The following is a 20,905-nucleotide window of genomic DNA, read 5'->3' on the forward strand; positions in this document are numbered from 1 at the left end:
GTGGGGTGAGGGTGGTGGTGTGTCCAGGAGACGGGGCAGAGGGGTGGCTTAGGTGGCTTGCCCGTCCCTCTGGTGGTGCTGTGTGCAGGGAGCATGCGAAGAACCTGCTTTTGCTCCTGGCTCTTCAGAAGCGGCAGCTGGACTTTTTGGTCTCTTTGTCTCTCGTGGTCCATAATCTGCCCCACTGAGTAGGCACGCAGGTGTCATCAGACCCTGCAGTTCTTTGTTACTCGAGGAGCGGTGTGTCCAGGTGCAAGCCCTGCAGCAGAGCATCCCAGTCTCAGCCCATCTCACTGGGACTGCCCAGAGTTCACCGCTGCTGGAAGCCTGGCTGCTCAGCTCAGGTTCTCATGTGCAGCCCTATTCTCCTTACACTTTTCAGTTCCTGAAGAGGCATCTTTTCATGAGCTTCATTGTAATCACCTCACTGTTAAATTATAGCCGGGAATCGATTCGTGGGAAGGAGTTGAGCGATTCCTTCGCCGATGTTGTATCTAGTGACACTTGATAACAGATCTGAATCCCCTTTAACTTTGATCCCCTTTGATCAGGAGCTTCAGTCCCTCTTATTGCTTTGAGTTTGAAGATTTAATGCCTATAGATAAGGAAGGCTTGGGGGGGGTTAATTAATTTATTATAATTGGAGGCTAATTACTACTTTACAGTATTGTGGTGGTTCTTGCCATACATTGACATGAATCAGCCATGGGTGTACATGTGTTTTCCCCCATCCCGAACCCACCTCCCTCTCCATCCCATCCCTCAGGGTTGTCCCAGAGCACCAGCTTTGAGTGCCCTGTTTCATGCATTGAACTTGGACTGGTATATTTCACATATGGTGATACACGTTTCAATGGGAGGGTTGCTTTTTAGTTTTAAATGGTTTCAAGTTAGCATAGCCCTGCCTTTCCGTGGACTCTTCCTATTTTATTTGTGCTTAGAGTGCCACCTTCTGTTGATGTTTCTTCTGACAGATGTGGTCACTGTGTGGATAAAGGAAAACATCTTGGATGTAAAACTCAGCTTGAGAGGAAAGGTTTTGAGTAAAATGAGAGTACGATTTTAGCTGATTGCTAGTTACTTGCTGACTTTTTTATCAAAAAAAAATTTTTTTTTCAAACTCTGGTGGAAAATACTTGAGGAATTAAAGCTGCATTATTTTAAAATACCAGAGCTTCCCTGGTAGCTCAGCTGGTAAAGAATCCACCTACAATGCAGAAGAAACCAGTTCATCCTGGGTTGGGAAAATCTTCTGGAGAAGGGATAGGCTACCCACTCCAGTATTCTTGGGCTGCCCTGGGGGCTCAGACAGTAAAGAATCTGCCTGCAATACAAGAGACTTGGCTTCGATTCCTGGGTTGGGAAGATCCCCTGGAGGAGGGCATGACAACCTACTCTAGTATTCTTGCCTGGAGAATCCCATGGATAGAGGAACCTAGAGGGCTATAGTCCATGGGGTCACAAAGAGTTGGACACAACTGAGAGACACAGCACAGCACACTGTAAAATTAATAATTTGTTACTGCTTATTGAACCCCTGCACGTGAACGATGTGTGTTGTATGTTTCAGATGTGATGCCAAATGTCAGAAAAAAACCTTATGTATTAAGGTTTGTGTAAATAGTTTGCAGTTTCAAAATTGGGGTAGAATAAACGGCATGTGTGTTTTAGGGAGCAAAGGCAGAAATCACAGTAGGCCTCCCCCCACCCCACCCCACCCCCAGATCAGCCTGTGGTATTTATTGATTACAGAGTTGACAGCAATGAGGTAGGCAAATTGGATTCACCTAAATCTGCCAAAAATAAATTAAATCGGGTGTTTCTTTTAACTTTCCCATTGTGATAAATTTTTTCCCAAAACGTTGGCCCCAGATGAGAGGGTAAGAACTCAGGTTAGAAGTTTTCCGTTTAATAGATTCTGGTTCTGTGAAAATGCAGTGCTGTGGCTCTCGGGGGTCAGACAGCGTCCACTGGCACCTGTTAGCCGGCTCGGCTCGCCTCAGGTCTGAGTCCGGTGAGACGCTGGTCAGCGGTGTCCACGGTGGCCCTTGGGCTCCTGGGGGTTGCGGGCGCCGCGGCCCGTCCCTGCCACACATATTAAGGTGTCCTTTTCTCCCCGCAGGGACGCGCTCAGGATCCAGCAGCTGCAGCAGCAGATCCGCCGGGAGCGCGAGGCCCGCGCGCGCCCCTCGCCGCCCGCGTCCCCGGAGCCCCCGGAGTCGCGCGCGGAGCCCATGAGCGCGCTGGCTGCCCGCCCCGCGCCCGCCATGCAGGCCTCCAGCTCCTTCAGCTACGCGCGCCCCAAGCAGTTCATTGCCGCCCAGAGCCTGAGTCCCAGCGCGCCCAGGTCCCCGGCGCCCGCGTCCCCGCCGACCTCTGAGCCCGAGTGGGGCGCGCTCCCGCCGCCGCCCCCGCCGCTCAGCCCGCCGGCGCTCGCCACAGGGCCCGACTTCTTCCCGCCGCCGCCGCCTCCACCTCCACCCGGCCCGGGCCCCGCGCCCCGCGCCGCCCGCCCAGGCCCCGCACCCGCAGCGCTGCTCCGCGCCCTGCTGCCCTCGCAGCCCGCCACCGCCACCACCGTCTCCACCGGGGTCTCCGCCCTCGGCCTGCCGCGCGCCGCCCCCGCTGCGTGAGTGCCCACCACCCCTCTGCACCGGTCTGCACGCCGTGGGGGTCCAGCTGCTGGGGGCCGAGGTCAGGGCTGGGTGCCCACCGAGGGGAGGTTGCAGTCCCTGCGTGCGCGGGATCAGGAGGTGAACTCGCCCACGCACACGTTTCCATCCGGGCAGTGGTTGGAGGGGACAGACCTGTTAGTGGCTACACTTGATGCAGATACGCGAGGCTCTGTCCCAGGCCTGAATGATGCAGCCAGCCCTGGCCCCAGCCCCCCACCCCATCTCTACAGGGTTCCATCATCTTCTGCCAGACTCTCTGAATGGCTTTCCTTAGGTCACAGTGCTGACGTGGCAGCCCTCTAAAATCTAAGCTAGCAAAACAAACCCACGGGGAGGCGTCTGGCACGTCTTGAAGTGGAGTAAGAGCTGGCACTCACCCATCCACTGAGGAGGTCAGAACTGCCTGCTGGCCAAGGCGAGCCCAGAGCCACATCTCAACCCTCCCTGTTGGAATCCTGCTTCAGGGCTGGCAGGGTCCCAGTACAGAGAGAAAAGGAGGAGGCCCTAAGTGGGGTTTCCTATGGGAATAAAAGTGAGGGGACCCTAGAATTCGAGTTACACTCATTCACAGTAGGTTCCCACCCTGGGGTGGGCTTGTGGCTCCTTGGCGACGAGACTGCTGTTTGCCCTCCAGGTGTGTCCAGGAGTGCCTGCTAGGCGCGCCCTGCTTTCCTAGGCATTTTCTAAAGGCTGCCTGAGGAATTCTGCGATTGAGGTCTGGCTGCTTCTCAGGTCCTCCTGGGGAAAAGCTCAGTCAGGTGATTAAAAATAGTCACATAAGGAGGGGAGCAAGGATGGTAGTGGTGTAATCATGGGCTTCCCAACCTCTGGCCTGAGCAATCCTTTGTCTCTTTGTTCGTGATACCCTTTGTCCTCTTACTATGGAGGCGCCATGAAAACACTTGCTTTTTGGAAGAAAAGCTATGACATACCTAGACAGTGATTTTAAAAGCAGAGACATCATTTTACCAGCAGACGTCTGTCTAGTCAAAGCTATGGTTTTTCCAATAGCCAGGTACGGATGTGAGAGCCAGACTATAGAGAAGACTGAGTGCCAAAGAATTGATGCTTTAGAACTGTGGTGCTGGAAAAGACTCTGGAGAGTCCCTTGGACTGCAAAGAGATCAAACCAGTCAATCCTAAAAGAAATCAGTCCTGAATATTCATTGGAAGGACTGATGCTGGAGCTGAAGCTCCAATACTTTAGTCATCTGATGCAAAGCACTGACTCATTGGAAAAGACCCTGATGCTGGGAAAGATTGAGGTCAGGAGAAGGGGACAACAGAGGATGAGATCTTTGGATGGCATCACCATCTCAATGGAAATGAGTTTGAGCAAGCTCCAGGAGATGGTGATGGACAGGGAAGCCTGGTACGCTGCAGTCAGTGGGGTCTCAGATTCAGACAGGACTTAGCAACTGAACAACAACAACATTTGTCGGTTGGAATTTGATGAAAGATGAATCTACCACCACCTTGGACAAGGGGGCAGTGTCACATCTTTTACCATCTTAGGCAGAAACAGTAGTGTATTTTGATCTCCGACTTTGAAATTCCCTTGTATTCAACAGTTTTAAGGGCTCATCTCAAGTAACAGAAGTGCTTACCTCTTAGCAGTGTCTGTCATGGTTACTCATATGGAGTCATGGTATTTTATAATTATTAGCAGAGAGGAGACCAGCAGCTCCTGCAATTTCTTCAAAGCTAATGGGGACATCACTCTGATTTTATGGCTGTGGGGAGGTGGGCCCTCTAACACCATGTTCAATGGTGATCCCAGGCCTCCAGCTCTATACCAGCCTAGAAGCCACAGTTGTGTGGTCACCCTTTTGTCTGCAAAAAATTTCCTGTTGCAAAATCACACACACTTAAAGAATTCTTTTTTTTGGTTTGATACACGTGACCTTTGGAACATTTTTTCCTCTGCAAAATTGTGGGATCACTGGTTTGCATTCTGAATTAAAAATGAAAAAGTAACTTTTTAGCCATCATGATAACTCAGGTAAATCCGTTCCGATTTGCCCAAGACTGGAGTGTCCCTTTCAGGGCTGCCATGACCAGTTGGCATCCTTGAATTTGTAGGAACTGCCCAACCCTGGTCGGTTGACTCTTCAGTTACGTGTGTGTGTTCCGTGGGGCACTTGTGGTGATGCAACAGCAGACTCAGCTTCACTCACCTGTTGTTCGTCTGGTTGGACAGCTTTGCCGTGTGTGTCAAGTGCCGCAAGTAGACTGATGACCAGTGACTCTGTGAAGTAGGAATCCGTTAGTTTGGTTGGTTTTTTGTTGTGCTTCTTTGCCTATCTGATACCAAAATCTTAGATGCAAATTTCAGATATCTCTGTTTTATTTTTTTAGTGTTGCTTTTAATTTATATTAGAGTGCAGCCAATTAACAATGTTGTGAGAATTTCAGATGGACAGCAAAGGGACTCAACCATACATATACATGTATCCAGTCTCCCCCAAACTCTCCTCTCATCCAGGCTGCCGTGTAACATTGAGCAGAGTCCCCTGTGCTATCCAGCAGGTCCTCGGTTATCCATTTTACATGGCATCCGTTTTGTATGGCCGTATGTGCGTGTCCATCCCAGTCCTTGTTTTGTGACTTGTGCAGTTTTCCTGCACAGCCACAAGAGGCAACAGTGAGTTCTCTTGACCAAGACACAGAGCAGGCCCTGGGGATGCAGGAGCTAACACAGTATTCAAAGCCAGACAGGCAGAATGGTCATACCTGTACCCTCTCGGAACCAGAGGGCATAGACCATAGAATTCCTGGGGGGCAGTTTTGGATGCCAAGCTTGGTATGCCACTCATGTTGACATTAATTACTCTCAGTCTTTCCTCTGAAAAATGGGAGCTCATTCCTTTTGAGCCCTGGCCTGGGTTACCCCTCCAGGAGTGACATCAGTCCTCATTTAGGTGTAAGAAGAGTCTCCCCTGCTGCCCATGTGCTCTCTCAGGCCGTCGTGAACACAGACAGTGGTTGTGACTTCTGAGCACTGGCACAAGCCCCTCCCAGGTACTGAGTTCTCCACCTGGCAGTTGCCTGTCTTTTTTTTTTTTAATCTTTTTTTTTTAATTGAAGGATAATTGCTTTACAGAATTTGTTGTTTTCTGTCAAACCTGAACATGAATCAGCCTTAAGTATACATATATTCCCTCCCTTTTGAACTTTCCTCCCATCTCCCACCCCATCCTACCCCTCTAGGTTGATATAGAGCCCCTGTTGGAGTTTCCTGAGCCGTACAGCAAATCAGATATCTCTATTTTCTTAATCATCAGTTGCACTAATGGCTGTTTTCGTTGTTTGTGTTTAGCATCATCTTGTTCTCATCTGTAAAAGAGTAGCTTCTAAACAGTGTGTGGAGATGTGGTTTTGCGTCTTATGTCTGGGCAACAGAGGGCCGGGCAGAGGGCAGAAGCAGTGCCAGACCACGGAGGCAGGGAGGCTGGACGGCCTCCCCACAGCCCGCGGCCTTCATGTGGGTCAGGGTTTAGGGGATTTCTGTGGATCTAGTCCCTCCCCACTTTCCTTCCCGAGGCCGTGGGGTCACTGCCCTTCCCAAAGCTGGTTACAGACACACTTGTCCAGCCAGCGGTGCGTCTCCAGTGGAGGCAGTTCCTACCCCAAGCACGCGAGCACTGTTCACCGGGGCCGGTGGTCGTGCTGTCGCTGCTGCACACGCAGGGCAGGATCGTGTGCACACCAGGTCAGTACCCCAGGCGGGCGGGGCTGTTACTGGCTCTTGCGCGCGGTGAAGAGTGCTGGTTTGGGTAACTTTGAAGAGATGTCTTAACTTTTAATTGTACAAACCGTTGTGAAGGGAAAGCATCTCTGTCAGCAGACACGTTTTTATTCCTGAGGAGTGGCTCTTTGCTCCTCGGAAGTCGATGGGTGCCACATTGGGGGCAGATGCTGCATCCTGCTTTTTCCGTGACCTTAGAGGCTCAGCCTTAGTCTGTGCTCAGGTTTTAACATAATTTCTTAGTGTTTGCCAAATCAGGTTAGTAATTAGTCCAAACGAGATACTCTCAGAAAAACAGGTTCCGTGTTAAACGGAGAGGGTGCCACGCCAACCCCCCGGGCTGGCTCTTGCCGCCCCGCCGCGATGCAGTCCTCCCAGTCCAGCTCCACCTGGACCCTCCCCTCCTGTCGCCTGGCAGCACCACCTCCCCACCGCCACTGCAGGAGGCGATTTTCACAAGAATAGTGGCTTAAGGCTGATGCACAGTCTGCTCTGGTGCCTGGAATGGAGCAAGGCCCCAACCAGCGGGTCGGCAGGAGTGTTGGCAGGCTCCAGGGGCTCCACACAGCATCCTAGGGTCCTCTTCCATTCATGCCTCCTCCATCCCCTCCCGGCCTGCATCCATTCCTGTCCCACCTAGAATTCCTGCCGCAAGGTGTGTTCTGTGATTTAGATTTATTCTCTAGCTTCAGCATTAGTCCGTCTTTTCAATGAATAGTCATGGTTGATGCCCAAAGTCACAACCTGTTGTGGCAGAAACCCAGGTCTGCATACAGACGGTGCCACATGTTGCTGCTGCCTCTTCTACCTCGGTGCTCATCTCACCCCATGACACGCCAGTGTGTGCCAGCGGTTGTGTCTGTGTCACTGGTCCACACCCAGCAGGAGGGGTGTGGGCCCAGGGTGGACAGCCCACCCCAGGCCCCAAGCACTGGGCTGGGTGTGCCTGCCGGATCAAACCCTGACCCTGCCTGCGCTGTGTGCTCTCCCGCAGGGGGCTTCCCAAGAAGGCCAGCAGACCTGCCAGGATGGCCTCTGACGAGGAGATCCAGGGCTCCAAGGACGCGGTCATCCAGGACCTGGAACGCAAGCTGCGCTTCAAGGAGGACCTGCTGAACAACGGGCAGCCGGTAGGGGGAGGTAGAGGGCGGGGACACGATGAGCAGGGGCAGTCCCTGGAGCCAGCCCTCACCAGCCTTAGGGCTGGAGCCTCATCCTCACACCTGGCCTTCGGCCGAGCACCGTCCTCACAGCTGGTGTAGCCCCCCCCCCAGCCCCCACGCGCCTCTCCGGGTTGATGTTAGCCTGTGGAGGGGAGAGCATGGGGGGAGGCTTTGCTGCCTCCTTCCATGAACCATTCCGGGGGGCTGGGGGGAATCCGGCAGCTTGGAGGTAGAGGGGGCAGGAAGGCTGAGGCCACAGCTCAGCGAGGACCTCCAACACTACAGAGAAAAGGGACGGTCTACAGCCACACTGCCCCGATCACACCCGAGCTTGTCCTGCTTGGAAGCTAAGCAGGGTTGGGCTTGGTGAGTCCTTGGGTGGGAGGCAGAGAGAGGGAACCCGTCCCGCTGGAGGGTAGGGCTGGGGGCTGTGGCCCATGGTCTGTCTCTGCCCAGAGGCAGTGGATGGGAACTCAATTCTGGGCTCTGTGCCCTGCCCTGCCCTGCTTCTGCAGAGAAGGCCGCACACCTTAGGAGACCATGCCAATCTGGTCTAGACTCTCCAGGTGCGGGCTCCTTTACCACGCTTGTCCTGGTCTGTCAGGGCAGCTCAGCTCAGTTCTGGAAGGGAGTGGTCACTGTTCCGAGGCTGCGGGTTGTAGATAGACGAGGAGACAGTCCACACAGGGGCCTCCTCCACGGGCGCAGTGCTTCCTTATCAGGTATTGGCTTGTTTCCTGGACTCACTGCCCCTCATCACGTCTGAGTTCCTGAAGGGCATAGGCAAACGAGTCTAGGAAATGAGATTTCTTAGGTGGGGGCCAGTGACCCGTGTGCTTTACTGGGGGCATTGGCCTGGCTCTTCAGTAGAAGCAGAGAGGGGCCTCTTGTGTAAAGTCTCCCTCAGCACCTTCTCCAGAGGGGAAAGCCTGCGTGCTGGCTCTGTTTTCTAGGAGCTGCGGTTATGCCGCCCTGATAGATAAAGACGTGAGCACAGACTGCTTGGGTTGGGAGGCTGGGGCCAGAGAAGGGGGTTGGGTACTGATCTTAGTTACTGGGGCTGAGGAAGACTGACATGCTAAAGAGACCTCACGTTACTCACCTCACTGAGATTTTCACACAGGAGAAATATCTTCTCCCTGAAACAAGTGGTTGCATGTGCAAATGAACACATTCTGCAAGTTTTCCCTGGCTCTGTCAACCAGAGCCTTTGAAAGATAAAAACAATGACTTATGGGATCTTTCTCAAGCCAGGTAAAGGCTTTTTCAAGGTTTTTTTGTTTATTTGTTTAAATATTCCTTATGAACTAATAACTCTTGGTTTAAAAGAATAGATTTCTATAAGCTATTATTATTACACTACATGTATTTATATTTGTTACATATATGTGTCATTTATCTCTTTTGCATAGACATATATTATTTGTATTTGTTCAGCAATGAATGACATTTCCAGTATTTTCCGTACGTTTCCACATTTGAGAATTTTAAAAGAACAAGTAAGGTTTCTGTTCTTAGAAAATGTGACTGTCAAACAGCTTTTTTCTGACGCTGCACGTGACTCTGTGCGCATTTCTGGCGTCTTCATATATGGACTTTATTCACACGGCTCAGTGAGTGGTTCCGAAACACAGCAGTGAGTGAGTCTGGCTGCTGGCGGTGGCAAGTGTGTCTGACGTGGGCCTGAATATCGAGTGATGCTTCCACTCCAGAGGAATGGGGTGGCTCCAGGCCGCCCTCCCCAAATATTAGGAAGGCTTTTTACGAGAGCAGGCATTTAAAAAGGTATTTAAAACTGTGTCTGAAAACTGAATCCATGATTTTTTAACTCATGTGAGAAAATTAAATAGCAGCATGTGGACAAGCTGCTCTGCGCCACAGATGCCTTCCTCCACCTCTCCTCATCCTCAGCCCCTTTTTCCCAAAACAAGGTCATTGGAACTTCAGGTCTGTTTGCCATTTGGCATGTGTCCTGGTTCTCTTCCCGGTTTCCGCTGGGACTAAAACCAGCAATTACTGGAAAGCAGCGGTTTACCCAGCATATTTTCCTGATTAGAGAGTTTCTAGGAGAGTCTGTGTCTAGATTCAGAAGTTTGGAAGCTCATCTGAAATAACTTACACATTTTTTAAAATTTTATTTTGCATTACTAATTATTCTCTATTTTGAATCAAAAGCTTGCTTTTAAAATGCCCCAGTGAATGGGCTGATGATTGTTTTGGAGCCAGGACTCAAGGGCACCCATCAGCCCATCAGACCAAACGTAAGTGGGCCTTTTGGTTTGTGTTTAGCCCAAAGCCCTGGTCACTGAATGCAGGAGCCTCACCACCTTCGCTGGGAGCAGTCTCCCCTTAGGCTCGAGGCCGTGGGTGTCAGGTCAGCAGGCCACTTCCAGCTCCTCTTCTAGGTCAGCGTGTGCAGCCAGCCTTCACGACTTCCTGTGTTTGCCTGCATTCACCCCCGTGCCTAGCCCCGCAGAAGAGCTCTCGAAGCAGCACTGCCCACCAGCCTCGGACTCCCTTCCCAGGCTCAGAGCTGTTCTGAAGCCCGTGATAGCTATGACCATACACGTCCTGTAGAAAACATCTTGTTACGTAAAGGTCTTTGTCTTCATATTTATCATTAGGCATAAATACGTGACGCTCGCTTTTAGGTGACTTCTGCCCTGTTGCTTGCTGTGCTCACCTTCCGTCTGCTTTGTTAGCTGGCTCTCGGGATGGGTCACCCTGACTCTCAGCACAGGGTCAGGACTGGAGGGGCAGTGGGAGCAGGTGAGCACAGGGAGCAGAGGGTTCCTGTCTGCACAGGCGCCTGGAGGTGGAGAGGAGCGGTCACAGAGAACCACAGACCGGTTTGTTCTTTGCATTCGTGTTCTCAAGGCGCTGCAGCAGTGTGATTTTTCTGACTTGTGTGGCTTCTTTGCTTAGAGGTTGACCTACGAGGAAAGGATGGCTCGGCGGCTGCTGGGTGCCGACAGTGCGACTGTCTTCAACGTCCAGGAGCCAGAAGAGGAGGCGGCCAACCAGGTACGCGATCCTCCCAGCTTCCCGGGAGAGCAGAGTGTTCTCCGCCTGCCACCCCCAGCCTCCCTGGGGACCCGGTCCTGGAGCCAGCTCTGTGCAGAACCAAGGGTGGGTCTCAGGCTGCCTCTGGCCAGCAGCTAGTGAGCATGCCCTGTGTTGAGGGGGTGATGGAGTTATTTCCGTCCATGACACCTGTCCTTTTTGTCTTATCCATTAGTTTCTCTTCTTTCAAGTATCTTTCTGATTTCCCTGTCCTGTGCTGTAATGCAAAACAGGTTTGTGTGGAGGAACATACGTTCACTGAAATTATGTGAAATCACTCATGACTATTTTCAACTACGTTCTTAATATCTCATCCAGGTGAAGTATGTACAGAAAAGAATGTTTTTCTTCACAAATGTAGTTAAAAATCAGTAATGAGCAAGGAATCTGCTTTGTCCCCTGCCAACACCAGAATCCTTCATGGATTTGCTGTGAGCTGTTTATCATCCCAGTGGTTCTGTTTGGAGTCTCCCTATATACTGAATAGTTTTAAGGTAAAAGAACGCTTTAGAACACAAGTTTAAAGGATCACATAAACTCTTCCTCCTGTCTATTGAGAAATGGATCAGCCTCCAAAATCTGAAAGTTTTTCTGTGTTAAATATTGCTCCCACCAGTGTTTCCCTTAAAGCTAGAAATCTGGTTGGATTCTTGCCGCTTCTCTTACTGGGCTTCACTACTCCTTTTCTGCTGTTTCAGGACCCCTGGCCATCTCGTGCTTCTGTAGAGAACCCTCTGGACGGTCAAAAGGTCGCCTTCACCTCTCTTCTCCTCCCAGTCCTTCCATGTCCGCTTTCTGTGTTCTCCCTCATGTTCCTGTGTGTCTGTATTTCCTGCCACACGTTAGTTACCGATACACTCACCACGTCTGTTTTCATTCAGTATCAGATGCACAGAGTTACTGCAGTGTGATTTGTCACGTCGTTTATTTACAGACTTGAATTTTATTCTGTCCTTTATGAACACTCTGAATTTTAAATCGTGAGGAGTTTCCCATTTGTTAAAAGTTTTCTAGGAGAAAAAAGAGCTAATTCTTAAACTGATTAATTTGATAATAGTTAGACAAAGCAACTTGTGTATTTCCTGCAGTTTTATTCATACTGCTGAATTTCTTCCTTCAAGCCAACAGACTTTTTTGGGTTTTGGGGCGTGCCATGTGGCGTGTGACATCTTAGCTCGAACCCTGCCCCCTCCGCTGATAGTGCCAAGTCTTAACCACTAGGCACCAGGGAAACCCCACGCCAGACTGTTTTTTAAAGAATGAGTAACTTTAAGAGGAAACCTTGTTTGAAACAACCTTTCATTTAATATTAAATAGAGAATGTCTCATCATGGGCTGCCTTTTCTTTTCTATACTTCGTGAGCAAGAGGTCTCTTGGTACCCACTACCGGAGGATGCTGGCGGGCACTTGATGCCTATTTTTTTAACCACACGTTGGACTGGACTGTCAGACCTCATTTTCTTTTAAAGAGGGTGGAGAATGGTTGCCCAGAGCTGGGGAGCTGAGGGAAAGTCGGAAGCTGGGTGGGGAGGATTGTCAGGAGAAGGGAGTAAGGTCCCATGTCTCCATCACCCGCTGGAGAAAAGGCCAAGTGAGCCACAGCTGCCCATCTGGGAGGCGCCCGCCCTCAGACAGGGACGGGTCAGTGTGAGGTCAGTGCTTAACTTTTACGAGCAGTTTAGGAGGAACCGTTGCCTTTTTGTTCCTTCTCCCCATTCTAAGAGAGAGGCGAAATAAGCTCATTCTGTTAGTTGTGTGTCTGTGGTGTTTTCTAGTTGATAGGACTTGAGGATGGTTTGAAACAGCACACGTCCTTCTGGCGTTCTTTGTCTCATGTGGGAGTGACTGGGGTGCAGACTCGTTGAGTTCTGCAGTAAACACGTCGCGGTCCTCTGGGAGCCTGACTGGAGAGGGGCTGAGTCCGGTGGGGCAGTGTGTACCAGTAGGTGACGCAGCCCCTCCGTCTGACTCAGGAGTACAAGGTCTCCAGCTGCGAGCAGAGGCTCATCAGTGAAATCGAGTACCGGCTGGAGCGGTCCCCGGTGGAGGAGTCAGGGGATGAGGCACCCTGCGGGGACACGTCTGTGGAGAGCGGAATGGCCCCCTTCTTTGAGGTGAAGCTGAAGCATTACAAGATCTTTGAGGGTATGCCTGCGACGTTCACATGCAGAGTGGCTGGCGACCCAAAGCCCAAGGTGAGTGGAAACACTGCCTCTTCAGAGCTGCGTGCCCTGAGCTTGGGTCTGGCTTCCAGCCTGCAGGGTGTGTGGTAGGAAGACAAGTGCCGGAATTGAAACTGTGAAAGTGTCAGTCACTCAATCGTGTCCTACTGTTTGTGACACCATGGACTGTAGCCTGCCAGGCTCCTCTGTCCGTGGGATTCTCCAGGCAGGAATACTGGAGTGGGTTACCATGCCCTCCTCCAGGAGGTCTTCCCGACCCAGGGATTGAACCCACATCTCCTGCATTGCAGGCAGATTCTTTACCGTCTGAGCCACCAGGGAAGCCCCTAGACTAGGACAGGATTGAACAGAATAGGGTAGGATAGAATGGGACCTAAGAGAACAGGACGGATAGACGAGGAGAGTAACTGGCAAGGAGCGCCTCACACCCCCCCCTCTCTCGCTCACATGGAGTCACCCGTTGTGACACCCAGGGTACAGGTGTCAGGCTCAGCTCCAGCAGCTTGACGAGCTTTCCCAAGGCCAGAGGGCTGTGGCGGCCAGGCCTGAACTTGAACCCCGCCTGTGCTCTGTACTGTACAGAGGAGCGAAGCTGCCACTACCGATGGGAATCATGTTTAATCCACAAAGCCAAGGCCTCCTGTGTATACAGGGGCAGAGGGGGCAGGAGTACCACAGCGGGGGCTGGCCCAGCCAGAGCCCTGTCCTACAGGCACACGGGGACACCGGGTGGCGGTGGTCCTCTCTTCAGACAGAGACTAGGATCACCGCTCATGGCCCCACGGAACAGCACACAGGACTGCACTTTTCCCTAGGACTGGAGAGAAGACAGTAAGAGGCACAGTGAGAAGCGGAAGCTCCACCTTGATACTCTCCCAGGATATTCTGCCCTCGACAGGCTTGTTCCCTTGAAACATGAGAAGACTGAAGCCGAGTTCTAGTTCACACTGTTTTCGTCTCAGAGCAGTCTTGGTAGAATGTTGGTGCTGTCTCTTAATTTGGGCTTCGCTGGTGGCTTAAATGATAAAGAGTCCATCTACAATGTGGGAGACCAGGGTCCATTCCCTGGGTTGGGAAGATCCCCTGGAGGAGGGCGTGGCAGCCCACTCCAGTACTTTTGCGTGGAGAATCCCCATGGACGGAGGAGCCTGGCAGACTGCAGTCCATGGAGTCGAGAATAGTCAGACATGACTGAGCAGCTCAGCACAATACGTCTCTTAATTCTCTTTTGAAAGTTGTCTACTAAGTATAATACAGGTGAAAAACAGGATTAAAGGGAAAAAAGAATTCTAAAGAACTGGCATAGCAGCAAGAATGTGAAAGGGATAAATTATATACTGATCAGAGCTTCTTTGTTCCAGGAAGTAATCAACAAGTAAGAGCCTGATAATTATGAAGTGTCAGCCTTTAGGTAACTTAGCTTTTAGAACTGAAAGTTACTAGTCTGTTTCAATGGTGAACTTTTAGGTTCTGTAGACTGATAATATTGGTAACATAGTTTCCATAGAAACTAGGGAGAAAAGAGCTACAGCTCCCAGACCCTCATTGTTGGTGCACTTATTTCGTGTCATCGGTTTCTAGCCTTTTCCTGTCTTAGACATGGAAGGTTTAAGAACAGTTTTTCAGATTCAGAGGCTTTGACAGGAGTAGCAGTGAAAGGCCAGCTGCGGTCTCACCTTGCCAAGTGATGTACATGCAGGAGGAAGTTCATTTTATGGCAGGCTCTGAAGTAGGTTTCCTCTACTGGGAATCAGTTAGGAGTGCCTGGGTTGCAGGGAACAGAGGTGACCGCATCCTGCTTAAAAAGCGAGGAGGTCATTTCCTCCGGCCGACACAGTGTACTGGCTGCGATGGGGCTGCGGCTCTGTGACCATCACTGTGGGCTCTCTTCTGCTGTGAAGTTCATGACCAGCTCAGATATAACCGCCAAAACATGAGAAACTGATGACCTGGGATCTTGCTTAAAGGTGAGAGAGGGGAGGAGGGACCTGTAGAAGAGATGGTTTGACCATTTAGAACATTTCTATCTAATCAAGGTGTACTTTTACTGTATTTTTCACAATGTTCTATCATTCCAAATATTATTTGAAAATTAGTATACGTTTAAATACTGCTGTGTTTAACATAGTGGGGAGAGCTGGTGGACTGTAACCTTCAACCCTGTGCCCCCAACCTGTGCCCCCTACCCCGCCCTCTCACCCTGTTCTGTTTGTCTGACACAGACGAATTGACTGGACTTCAGGGTCAGGTTGTTTTCGTCTTGAGATAATGCTTTTACCTTTACAAGTAATACGTGTTCACTTAGGACATTTGAAAACAGAAGCAAAAAGAGAACTGTGATGCCAGCTGAGAAGTCATCACTGTCTTCCATGTAAATAATGGATGAATGTAAATGCTGTTTATGTATGTCTTTTATATATATGTTTATTATTTTATTAATAATTTATTATTAATATCTTATTTTAACATTATTTTAATTTATTATTTAAAATATACATTTTTCTTACTTTCTTATTTGGCAGCACCATGTCTCAATTGCAGCATGCAGGATCTGTCATCTTAGCTGGGGCAAGTGGAATCTAGTTCCCTGACCAAGGATTGAACCTGGGCCTCCTGCACTAGGAGCAAGGAGTCTTAGCCACTGGACCACCAGGGAAATCCCTATACATCTTCTAGAAAGAAAGAGAAAGTGTAATTTCTGAAGCTAGAATAGAACTAGCCTGTTTGCTGTCTCCCTTTGTCCCTTGGAAGTCAAGGTCCTGCCCAGGTGTCCTGTTCTGTTGCAGGAGCTCAGAGCAGTGCCCCAACCCCTCTACACACACAGGCCTCACCTTCTCTCTGCCTCCTCCCGCAGATTTACTGGTTTAAGGATGGAAAGCAGATCTCCCCCAAGAACGATCACTACAGCATCCGCAGCGACCCCAGTGGGACCTGCTCCCTGCACACTGCAGCCTCCACGCTGGAGGACGACGGCAATTACACAGTCATGGCCGCGAACCCTCAGGTGGGAAGCGTGGGTGGCCTTGGCTCCGCTCTGCACTGGTGCGGTCCCCAGAGGCGGCTCACCTGATGAGACACTGGTCCCCCACGTCCTCTGTCCAGCTTGGTTTCCCAGCAGAGATATTTCCTTTCCTGAGCGTTTGTTTACTCCATTAGACGTTTGTGTGCGTGATGCACAGATGTGCACCATTTATTTCCACAATGTCGAGAGACTGCTGTGCACACCTCTCCTGGGGTGTGGGGCTGCCGTTCAAGGGAGGACGAGGTCCCGAGACAGAAGATGAGCCAGTAAATAGACGCACAAACCACGTGATTCCACGTAGAATAACATTCCCAGGAGAGGGGAGTGAGGGGTATGTGTAAGATGTGATAGGAAGACTCAAAAATTAAATATTTAGAAGAAATACACACACACTTAATTCAGTGGAATTTAAATAACCTATAAGTAAACAAATTATACTTTTGATAGAATATAAATAGAACACTCAGGATTTGGGTTTGTTTTCTCTTGTATTGGCCTTTAGATTTAGGGCCAAAAAATTAATTGACTACTTAGAATTTAGTAGGCAGCTACTGGCTACCAGGTTCCAATTCAAGCCTGCAAATTCTTTTTTAGAGAATATCTTGTATATGTTAGGAACTGTACTGGATCCACAGACATGTGTAAGAAGTGGTTTTGTGCCTTAAACACTTGACAGGGTACTTTACAAAGTCTACAGAAAGCACATAGTCAGTCGTGTCCGACTCTTTGCGACCCCATGGACTATATAGTCCATGGAATTCTCCAGGCCAAATACTGGAGTGGGTAGCCTTTCCCTTCTCCAGGGAATCTTCCCAACCCAGGAATCGAGCCAGGGTCTACCTACATTGCAGGCAGATTCTTTACCAACTGAGCTATCAAGGAAGCCTGTAAATAACAGTCTTTTAAAAAAGAAAGCTAACATTTTTATTAGGTAACTGATGGAGATAGCTCACAAGTCATCCTTTTTAAAAAAAATCTCTGATCTATTTGTATCATTCTATATTTCATTATTTCTTTTGAAAGAAACACTAAGTGTTAGTAAAGGATCCAGGTACTTTTAGCAGCGCTTGCACACTTCTACGAGTGCGTACAGTGTTGCAAACAGCATTATCCTGTCCTAAGGTTACACTGTCACTTAAAAATATCTTACTGCAGCAGTGTTAAAATTAGACTGAACTGAGGTCCCACAGATTTCACCACAACCAGGGTGTGATCTGGGACAGCCATGGGGCTTAGCTAAAGATCCACCCCCCACCACCACAGCCTGGCTGGCGGGAGCCACACCAGGGCCAGGAGGAGGCCCCCACCCTCAACCTGGGGCCCTGAGCTCTGCTGCCTCAGCGAAGAGCTGGCCACGCCCTATAGATCACCTCGGCTGATTCTTCATGCTTTACCTCTTGGAGACAAAGAGATGGGGAGTGACCATTTACATCAGGGCACCAGAAGCCCACTTTGCCTTTTTAGTCTGTTTATTTGGCTGTGCTGGGTCTATTTGAGGCATGCAGGGTGATCGAGCTTAGATGCAGTGTGCAGAATCTTGGTTGTGGCATGTGGGATCTGGTTCCCTGATCAGGGATGGAACCCGGGCCCCTGCATTGGGAGCGCAGAGTCTCAGCCCCTGGCCACAGCGAAGTCCTGAGCCCAGCTTTCCTGACAGTGTCCTAAGAGTAGCTACGAGAAGGGGTGAGTAGCTACGAGAGGGGGCGAGAAGCACAGAGGGAGACGAACACGGCCAGCAGTTTATTTCATAGAAGACTTTCCCACCTGCTTGGTCTTCGGGAAGAAGAGGCATGTGAGGTGTTGTTGACAGGTTTCCACCAGAGAGCATCCCTGCCTGGTGGCTCCCAGGAGACAAGCAGCTGAGGGGTTAGCGAGGTCAGGAGGGGCTGTGCCATATCCCCCTGTGCCACACTGGGACCACAGGCCCCACCTCTGCCGAGTCTCACGCCTCCTAAAGTCTCGGCAGAATGCAGACCCAGATGTTTGGCTTTGCTCTGCTGCGTTGCTAGGTCCCTGGTCCTGCCCGGGGCTGGAATGGCCGTGGTGGTTTGTGCTTTCTCCAGCTGTGCTGTGTGTCCAAGTGGCTGGCTGTCCTGAGCCCTTGGCCCTCAGTTAGACTCTGTGAGCCAGGACAGGCAGATGCTGTTTGCACAGCAGGTCAAGAGCCAGCCTTGCCAGGCATCACGTGCTCCTCATGGTTAACCACCTTCAGAGTTCACACTCGGGACTTGTGTCAGCTTTCAGCCGAGGACTTGGTAGGAACAGAAGAGCTGTGGGCAGCAGAGTTAACACTCAAAAGACTGGCTTGTTGATGGGCTCTGTTTCAGCGTTACAGGGTTTCTTGGCTCCTTCCAAGCTTCACTTCACACATTCACTTCTGTTATTCCTTCATGTGTTAATAAGACAGTTAAAAGTGAACAGAGGGCATTGAGGGGGCCCAGAGCCTGTGATGAAGCAGCAGAGCAGAAAGTAGGGAAACCCTGTCCTGAGAACAAGGGGTGCTATCTGTGTGAATGCACAGCTCTTGTCGTCAAGCTCCGGAAAGAACCACGGGGCTTCTACATCCACCTGTTAGACCAGCCGCGGTGACTCGTCAGCTGTGCTGTCTGTAACAGGCTCTCCTAGGCACGTGCACCTACTCAAGTACACATGGGACGGGTCAGTGTGATTCTTAGATGTCAGGCTGTGTCGGGGAGTCCCCGGGTGTGCCAGGGTCAGCATGGGAGCACTTCTGTCACACGGCCAGAACCTGAGACGCAGTTGGTGCAGGGCGGGAGTCGTTCCCTCCCAAAGCGCACTGCACGGTACCCGGGGGTGTGGTGGCCTCAGTGAAGGAGGCTTCCTCATGGTTCAGGGCCACGCAAGCTGTGTGTTTCCGGCAGCTATTTGTCTGCACTGTTAGTGTGAGTCCGTGCCTTGCCTGGGGCCTGGGGCCTGGGGCCTGACGTGCAGGCTGTGGGGAGACGTGCAGGGCCCCTCCCTGCACCCGGCTGTGGCACCTCCTTCCTTGTCCCCCGCAAGCTTCCTCTCCCCACTCAGCCCACTCCCAGGGGAACTCAGAAGGCAGTTGCAAATGTATAAGCAACAAAAATGTTGACTCATGTTTTATACCTGAAACTAATGTTAAGTCCACTATATTTCCGATGAGGTTGGGTGTGTTGGGCAGGGTGATTGTAGACCCATCAACTATAGTTCAAATTAAAGATGTTTTAAAGATAAAATACAGTTTTTCATTAGATAGCTTATCCAACTAACCTTTATCATCTGACCCTCACGTTTCAGGGATTTGCTTCTGGTTCATAAATCTCAAATGCACTCATTTCATGGGAAGAATGTTCATGGGCTCGGGAGACCTTGGCAAGTGACAGTTAATTCATAGGGGGTCGTCGTCTTAAACGGCATCCTAGATGAAACAAAGCGGAGCCAAGCATCAAAGGGGGCCCTTCTTATCCAAGTGTTTCAGATGAATGTGGAGTCACATGCGGAGTCCCGGGGGGTGGGCAGGGGCTGGCGCTGGCACGGCCCATGGGCCTGAGGAGACCGCGCTGGCTCCAGGCATCGCTCACCACTGTGGTCCTGTCCCCGCAGGGCCGCGTCAGCTGCACAGGGCGGCTGATGGTCCAGGCCGTGAACCAGAGAGGCCGCAGCCCCCGCCCGCCGGCCGGACACCCTCACGGCAGAAGGTATGCCCTGCGCCCTTCCCGGGCGTTGCTGGGGTCTCGCTGGCTCCTAAACCCAGCACCATCCGCGCTGTGGGGCGACAGAGTGGGCATGTGCGGGGAAGCCTGGGGTTCCCTGTGGCTGGGTGGGGACACCAGCCAGGAGGCATATCCTGTGGCAGCCACGTCACCACGGGTGTGCCCAGGCCCGGCCGCGCGTCCCTCACCGCCGCCCTCGAGGCGGGCCTCTGGTTGCCTGTGACCACCTCGTGCCTAAAGGTTTGTGCTCTCGTCACTCAGTGCACAAGTTTACTCGAGACCCAGACCTCAAGGTCAGACTGGTCACATTTTGGACACTTTCCATACCCGCAGCTGCCAGGGCACGCGAACATGGGCAGGGTGTGTGGTGCCCAGTGATGGGCGTGGCTTCAAAGGAGCTACTGGGCTGCTGGCGTGGGGACCCTGCCAGGGGATTCCAGGTGGGCTGGCATCCTGAAGGGCCACAGAGGCAGGGGAGGGCACGCCAGAGAAGCTGCAGGAGGAGCAGAAACAACGAGCAGGTCCACACTCCGCGGCCTCTGCCAGTGTTTGGGGGGCAGCTTCAGGCCTCGGGCTCGCAGCTGTGATGCTGGCCTCCAGGGCAGGACCCTCGCACAGCGCCACCTGTGCCAGCTGTGAGCACAGCACAGCTGAGCAGGTCCATCTTCTGCTTTTCTGGGGCCTTCAGTACATTTCAGCTGTTCATGGGTCACATGGGAAGCAGTTTCCTGGAGGAGCATGGTGCTCATAAACTCGATCTGATAGGTGGACTCTATGTTGAAGGGTGGATAATTCTAGCCCATTATACTAATTTTTGTTTTGCTTTTGCTTTTTCTAGTTAAGTGTTTCATAACTTACTTTCTGATGATCACTGGCAGAATTAGTTTGAACATCTTGCCCTTTGATTATTACATCTTCCCTGTCATCACTTTAAATCATTTTACTCTTAAAGGTGCCTCTAGAAACATACTCAAAAACAAGAAAGATACACAAAATCTGGGAGATTCACACAATTTTAACGGATGCATTAGACCTGCCTAAAAATTCACTTGTTTTCCTGGTTAATATGAAAAGGAATTTTTATTAGAAATATATTAATTTTTAAAAAAATAATAACTTCTGATTTCCTACAAACTTTGACTCACAGTGGAAAGTTATAGTTATTGATACTGAAAAATATTTTGTAGTAAATGAGCTGCTAATTCTCATACAGTTCTCATTCAACTTTAAAAATATTTTAAAACTATCTTTAACCTATTTTTTCTCCCGTTTCCCAATTCATGATTTATACTAGTCATAAGGGTTAGGATAGCAGATTAAGATCTGCAGTTAGCAGACTATTGAATTTATAT

At 50.7% G+C, this 20,905-nt stretch overlaps 1 protein-coding gene across 9 annotated transcripts in view; it reads left to right on the forward strand.

Annotated features, from left to right (window-relative positions):
- The window catches only part of PALLD (palladin, cytoskeletal associated protein), a 364,941-nt gene that overhangs the window by 334,244 nt on the left and 9,792 nt on the right, over positions 1–20,905 (forward strand). For 5 of the 9 annotated variants that reach the window (XM_070794343.1, XM_070794341.1, XM_070794346.1 and 2 more), the window contains 7 exons: positions 2,123–2,629; positions 7,418–7,553; positions 10,512–10,610; positions 11,348–11,398; positions 12,624–12,845; positions 15,688–15,837; positions 19,444–19,538. In XM_070794343.1, coding sequence (XP_070650444.1) covers positions 2,123–2,629; positions 7,418–7,553; positions 10,512–10,610; positions 11,348–11,398; positions 12,624–12,845; positions 15,688–15,837; positions 19,444–19,538 — 1,260 coding nt within the window. The remainder of the gene's footprint in view (positions 1–2,122; positions 2,630–7,417; positions 7,554–10,511; positions 10,611–11,347; positions 11,399–12,623; positions 12,846–15,687; positions 15,838–19,443; positions 19,539–20,905) is intronic. The other 4 variants (XM_070794344.1, XM_070794349.1, XM_070794342.1 and 1 more) reach the window with 3 other exon arrangements.

The sequence above is a fragment of the Bos indicus genome, chromosome 8 (assembly GCF_029378745.1).
Source record: "Bos indicus isolate NIAB-ARS_2022 breed Sahiwal x Tharparkar chromosome 8, NIAB-ARS_B.indTharparkar_mat_pri_1.0, whole genome shotgun sequence".
NCBI lineage: Eukaryota > Metazoa > Chordata > Mammalia > Artiodactyla > Bovidae > Bos > Bos indicus.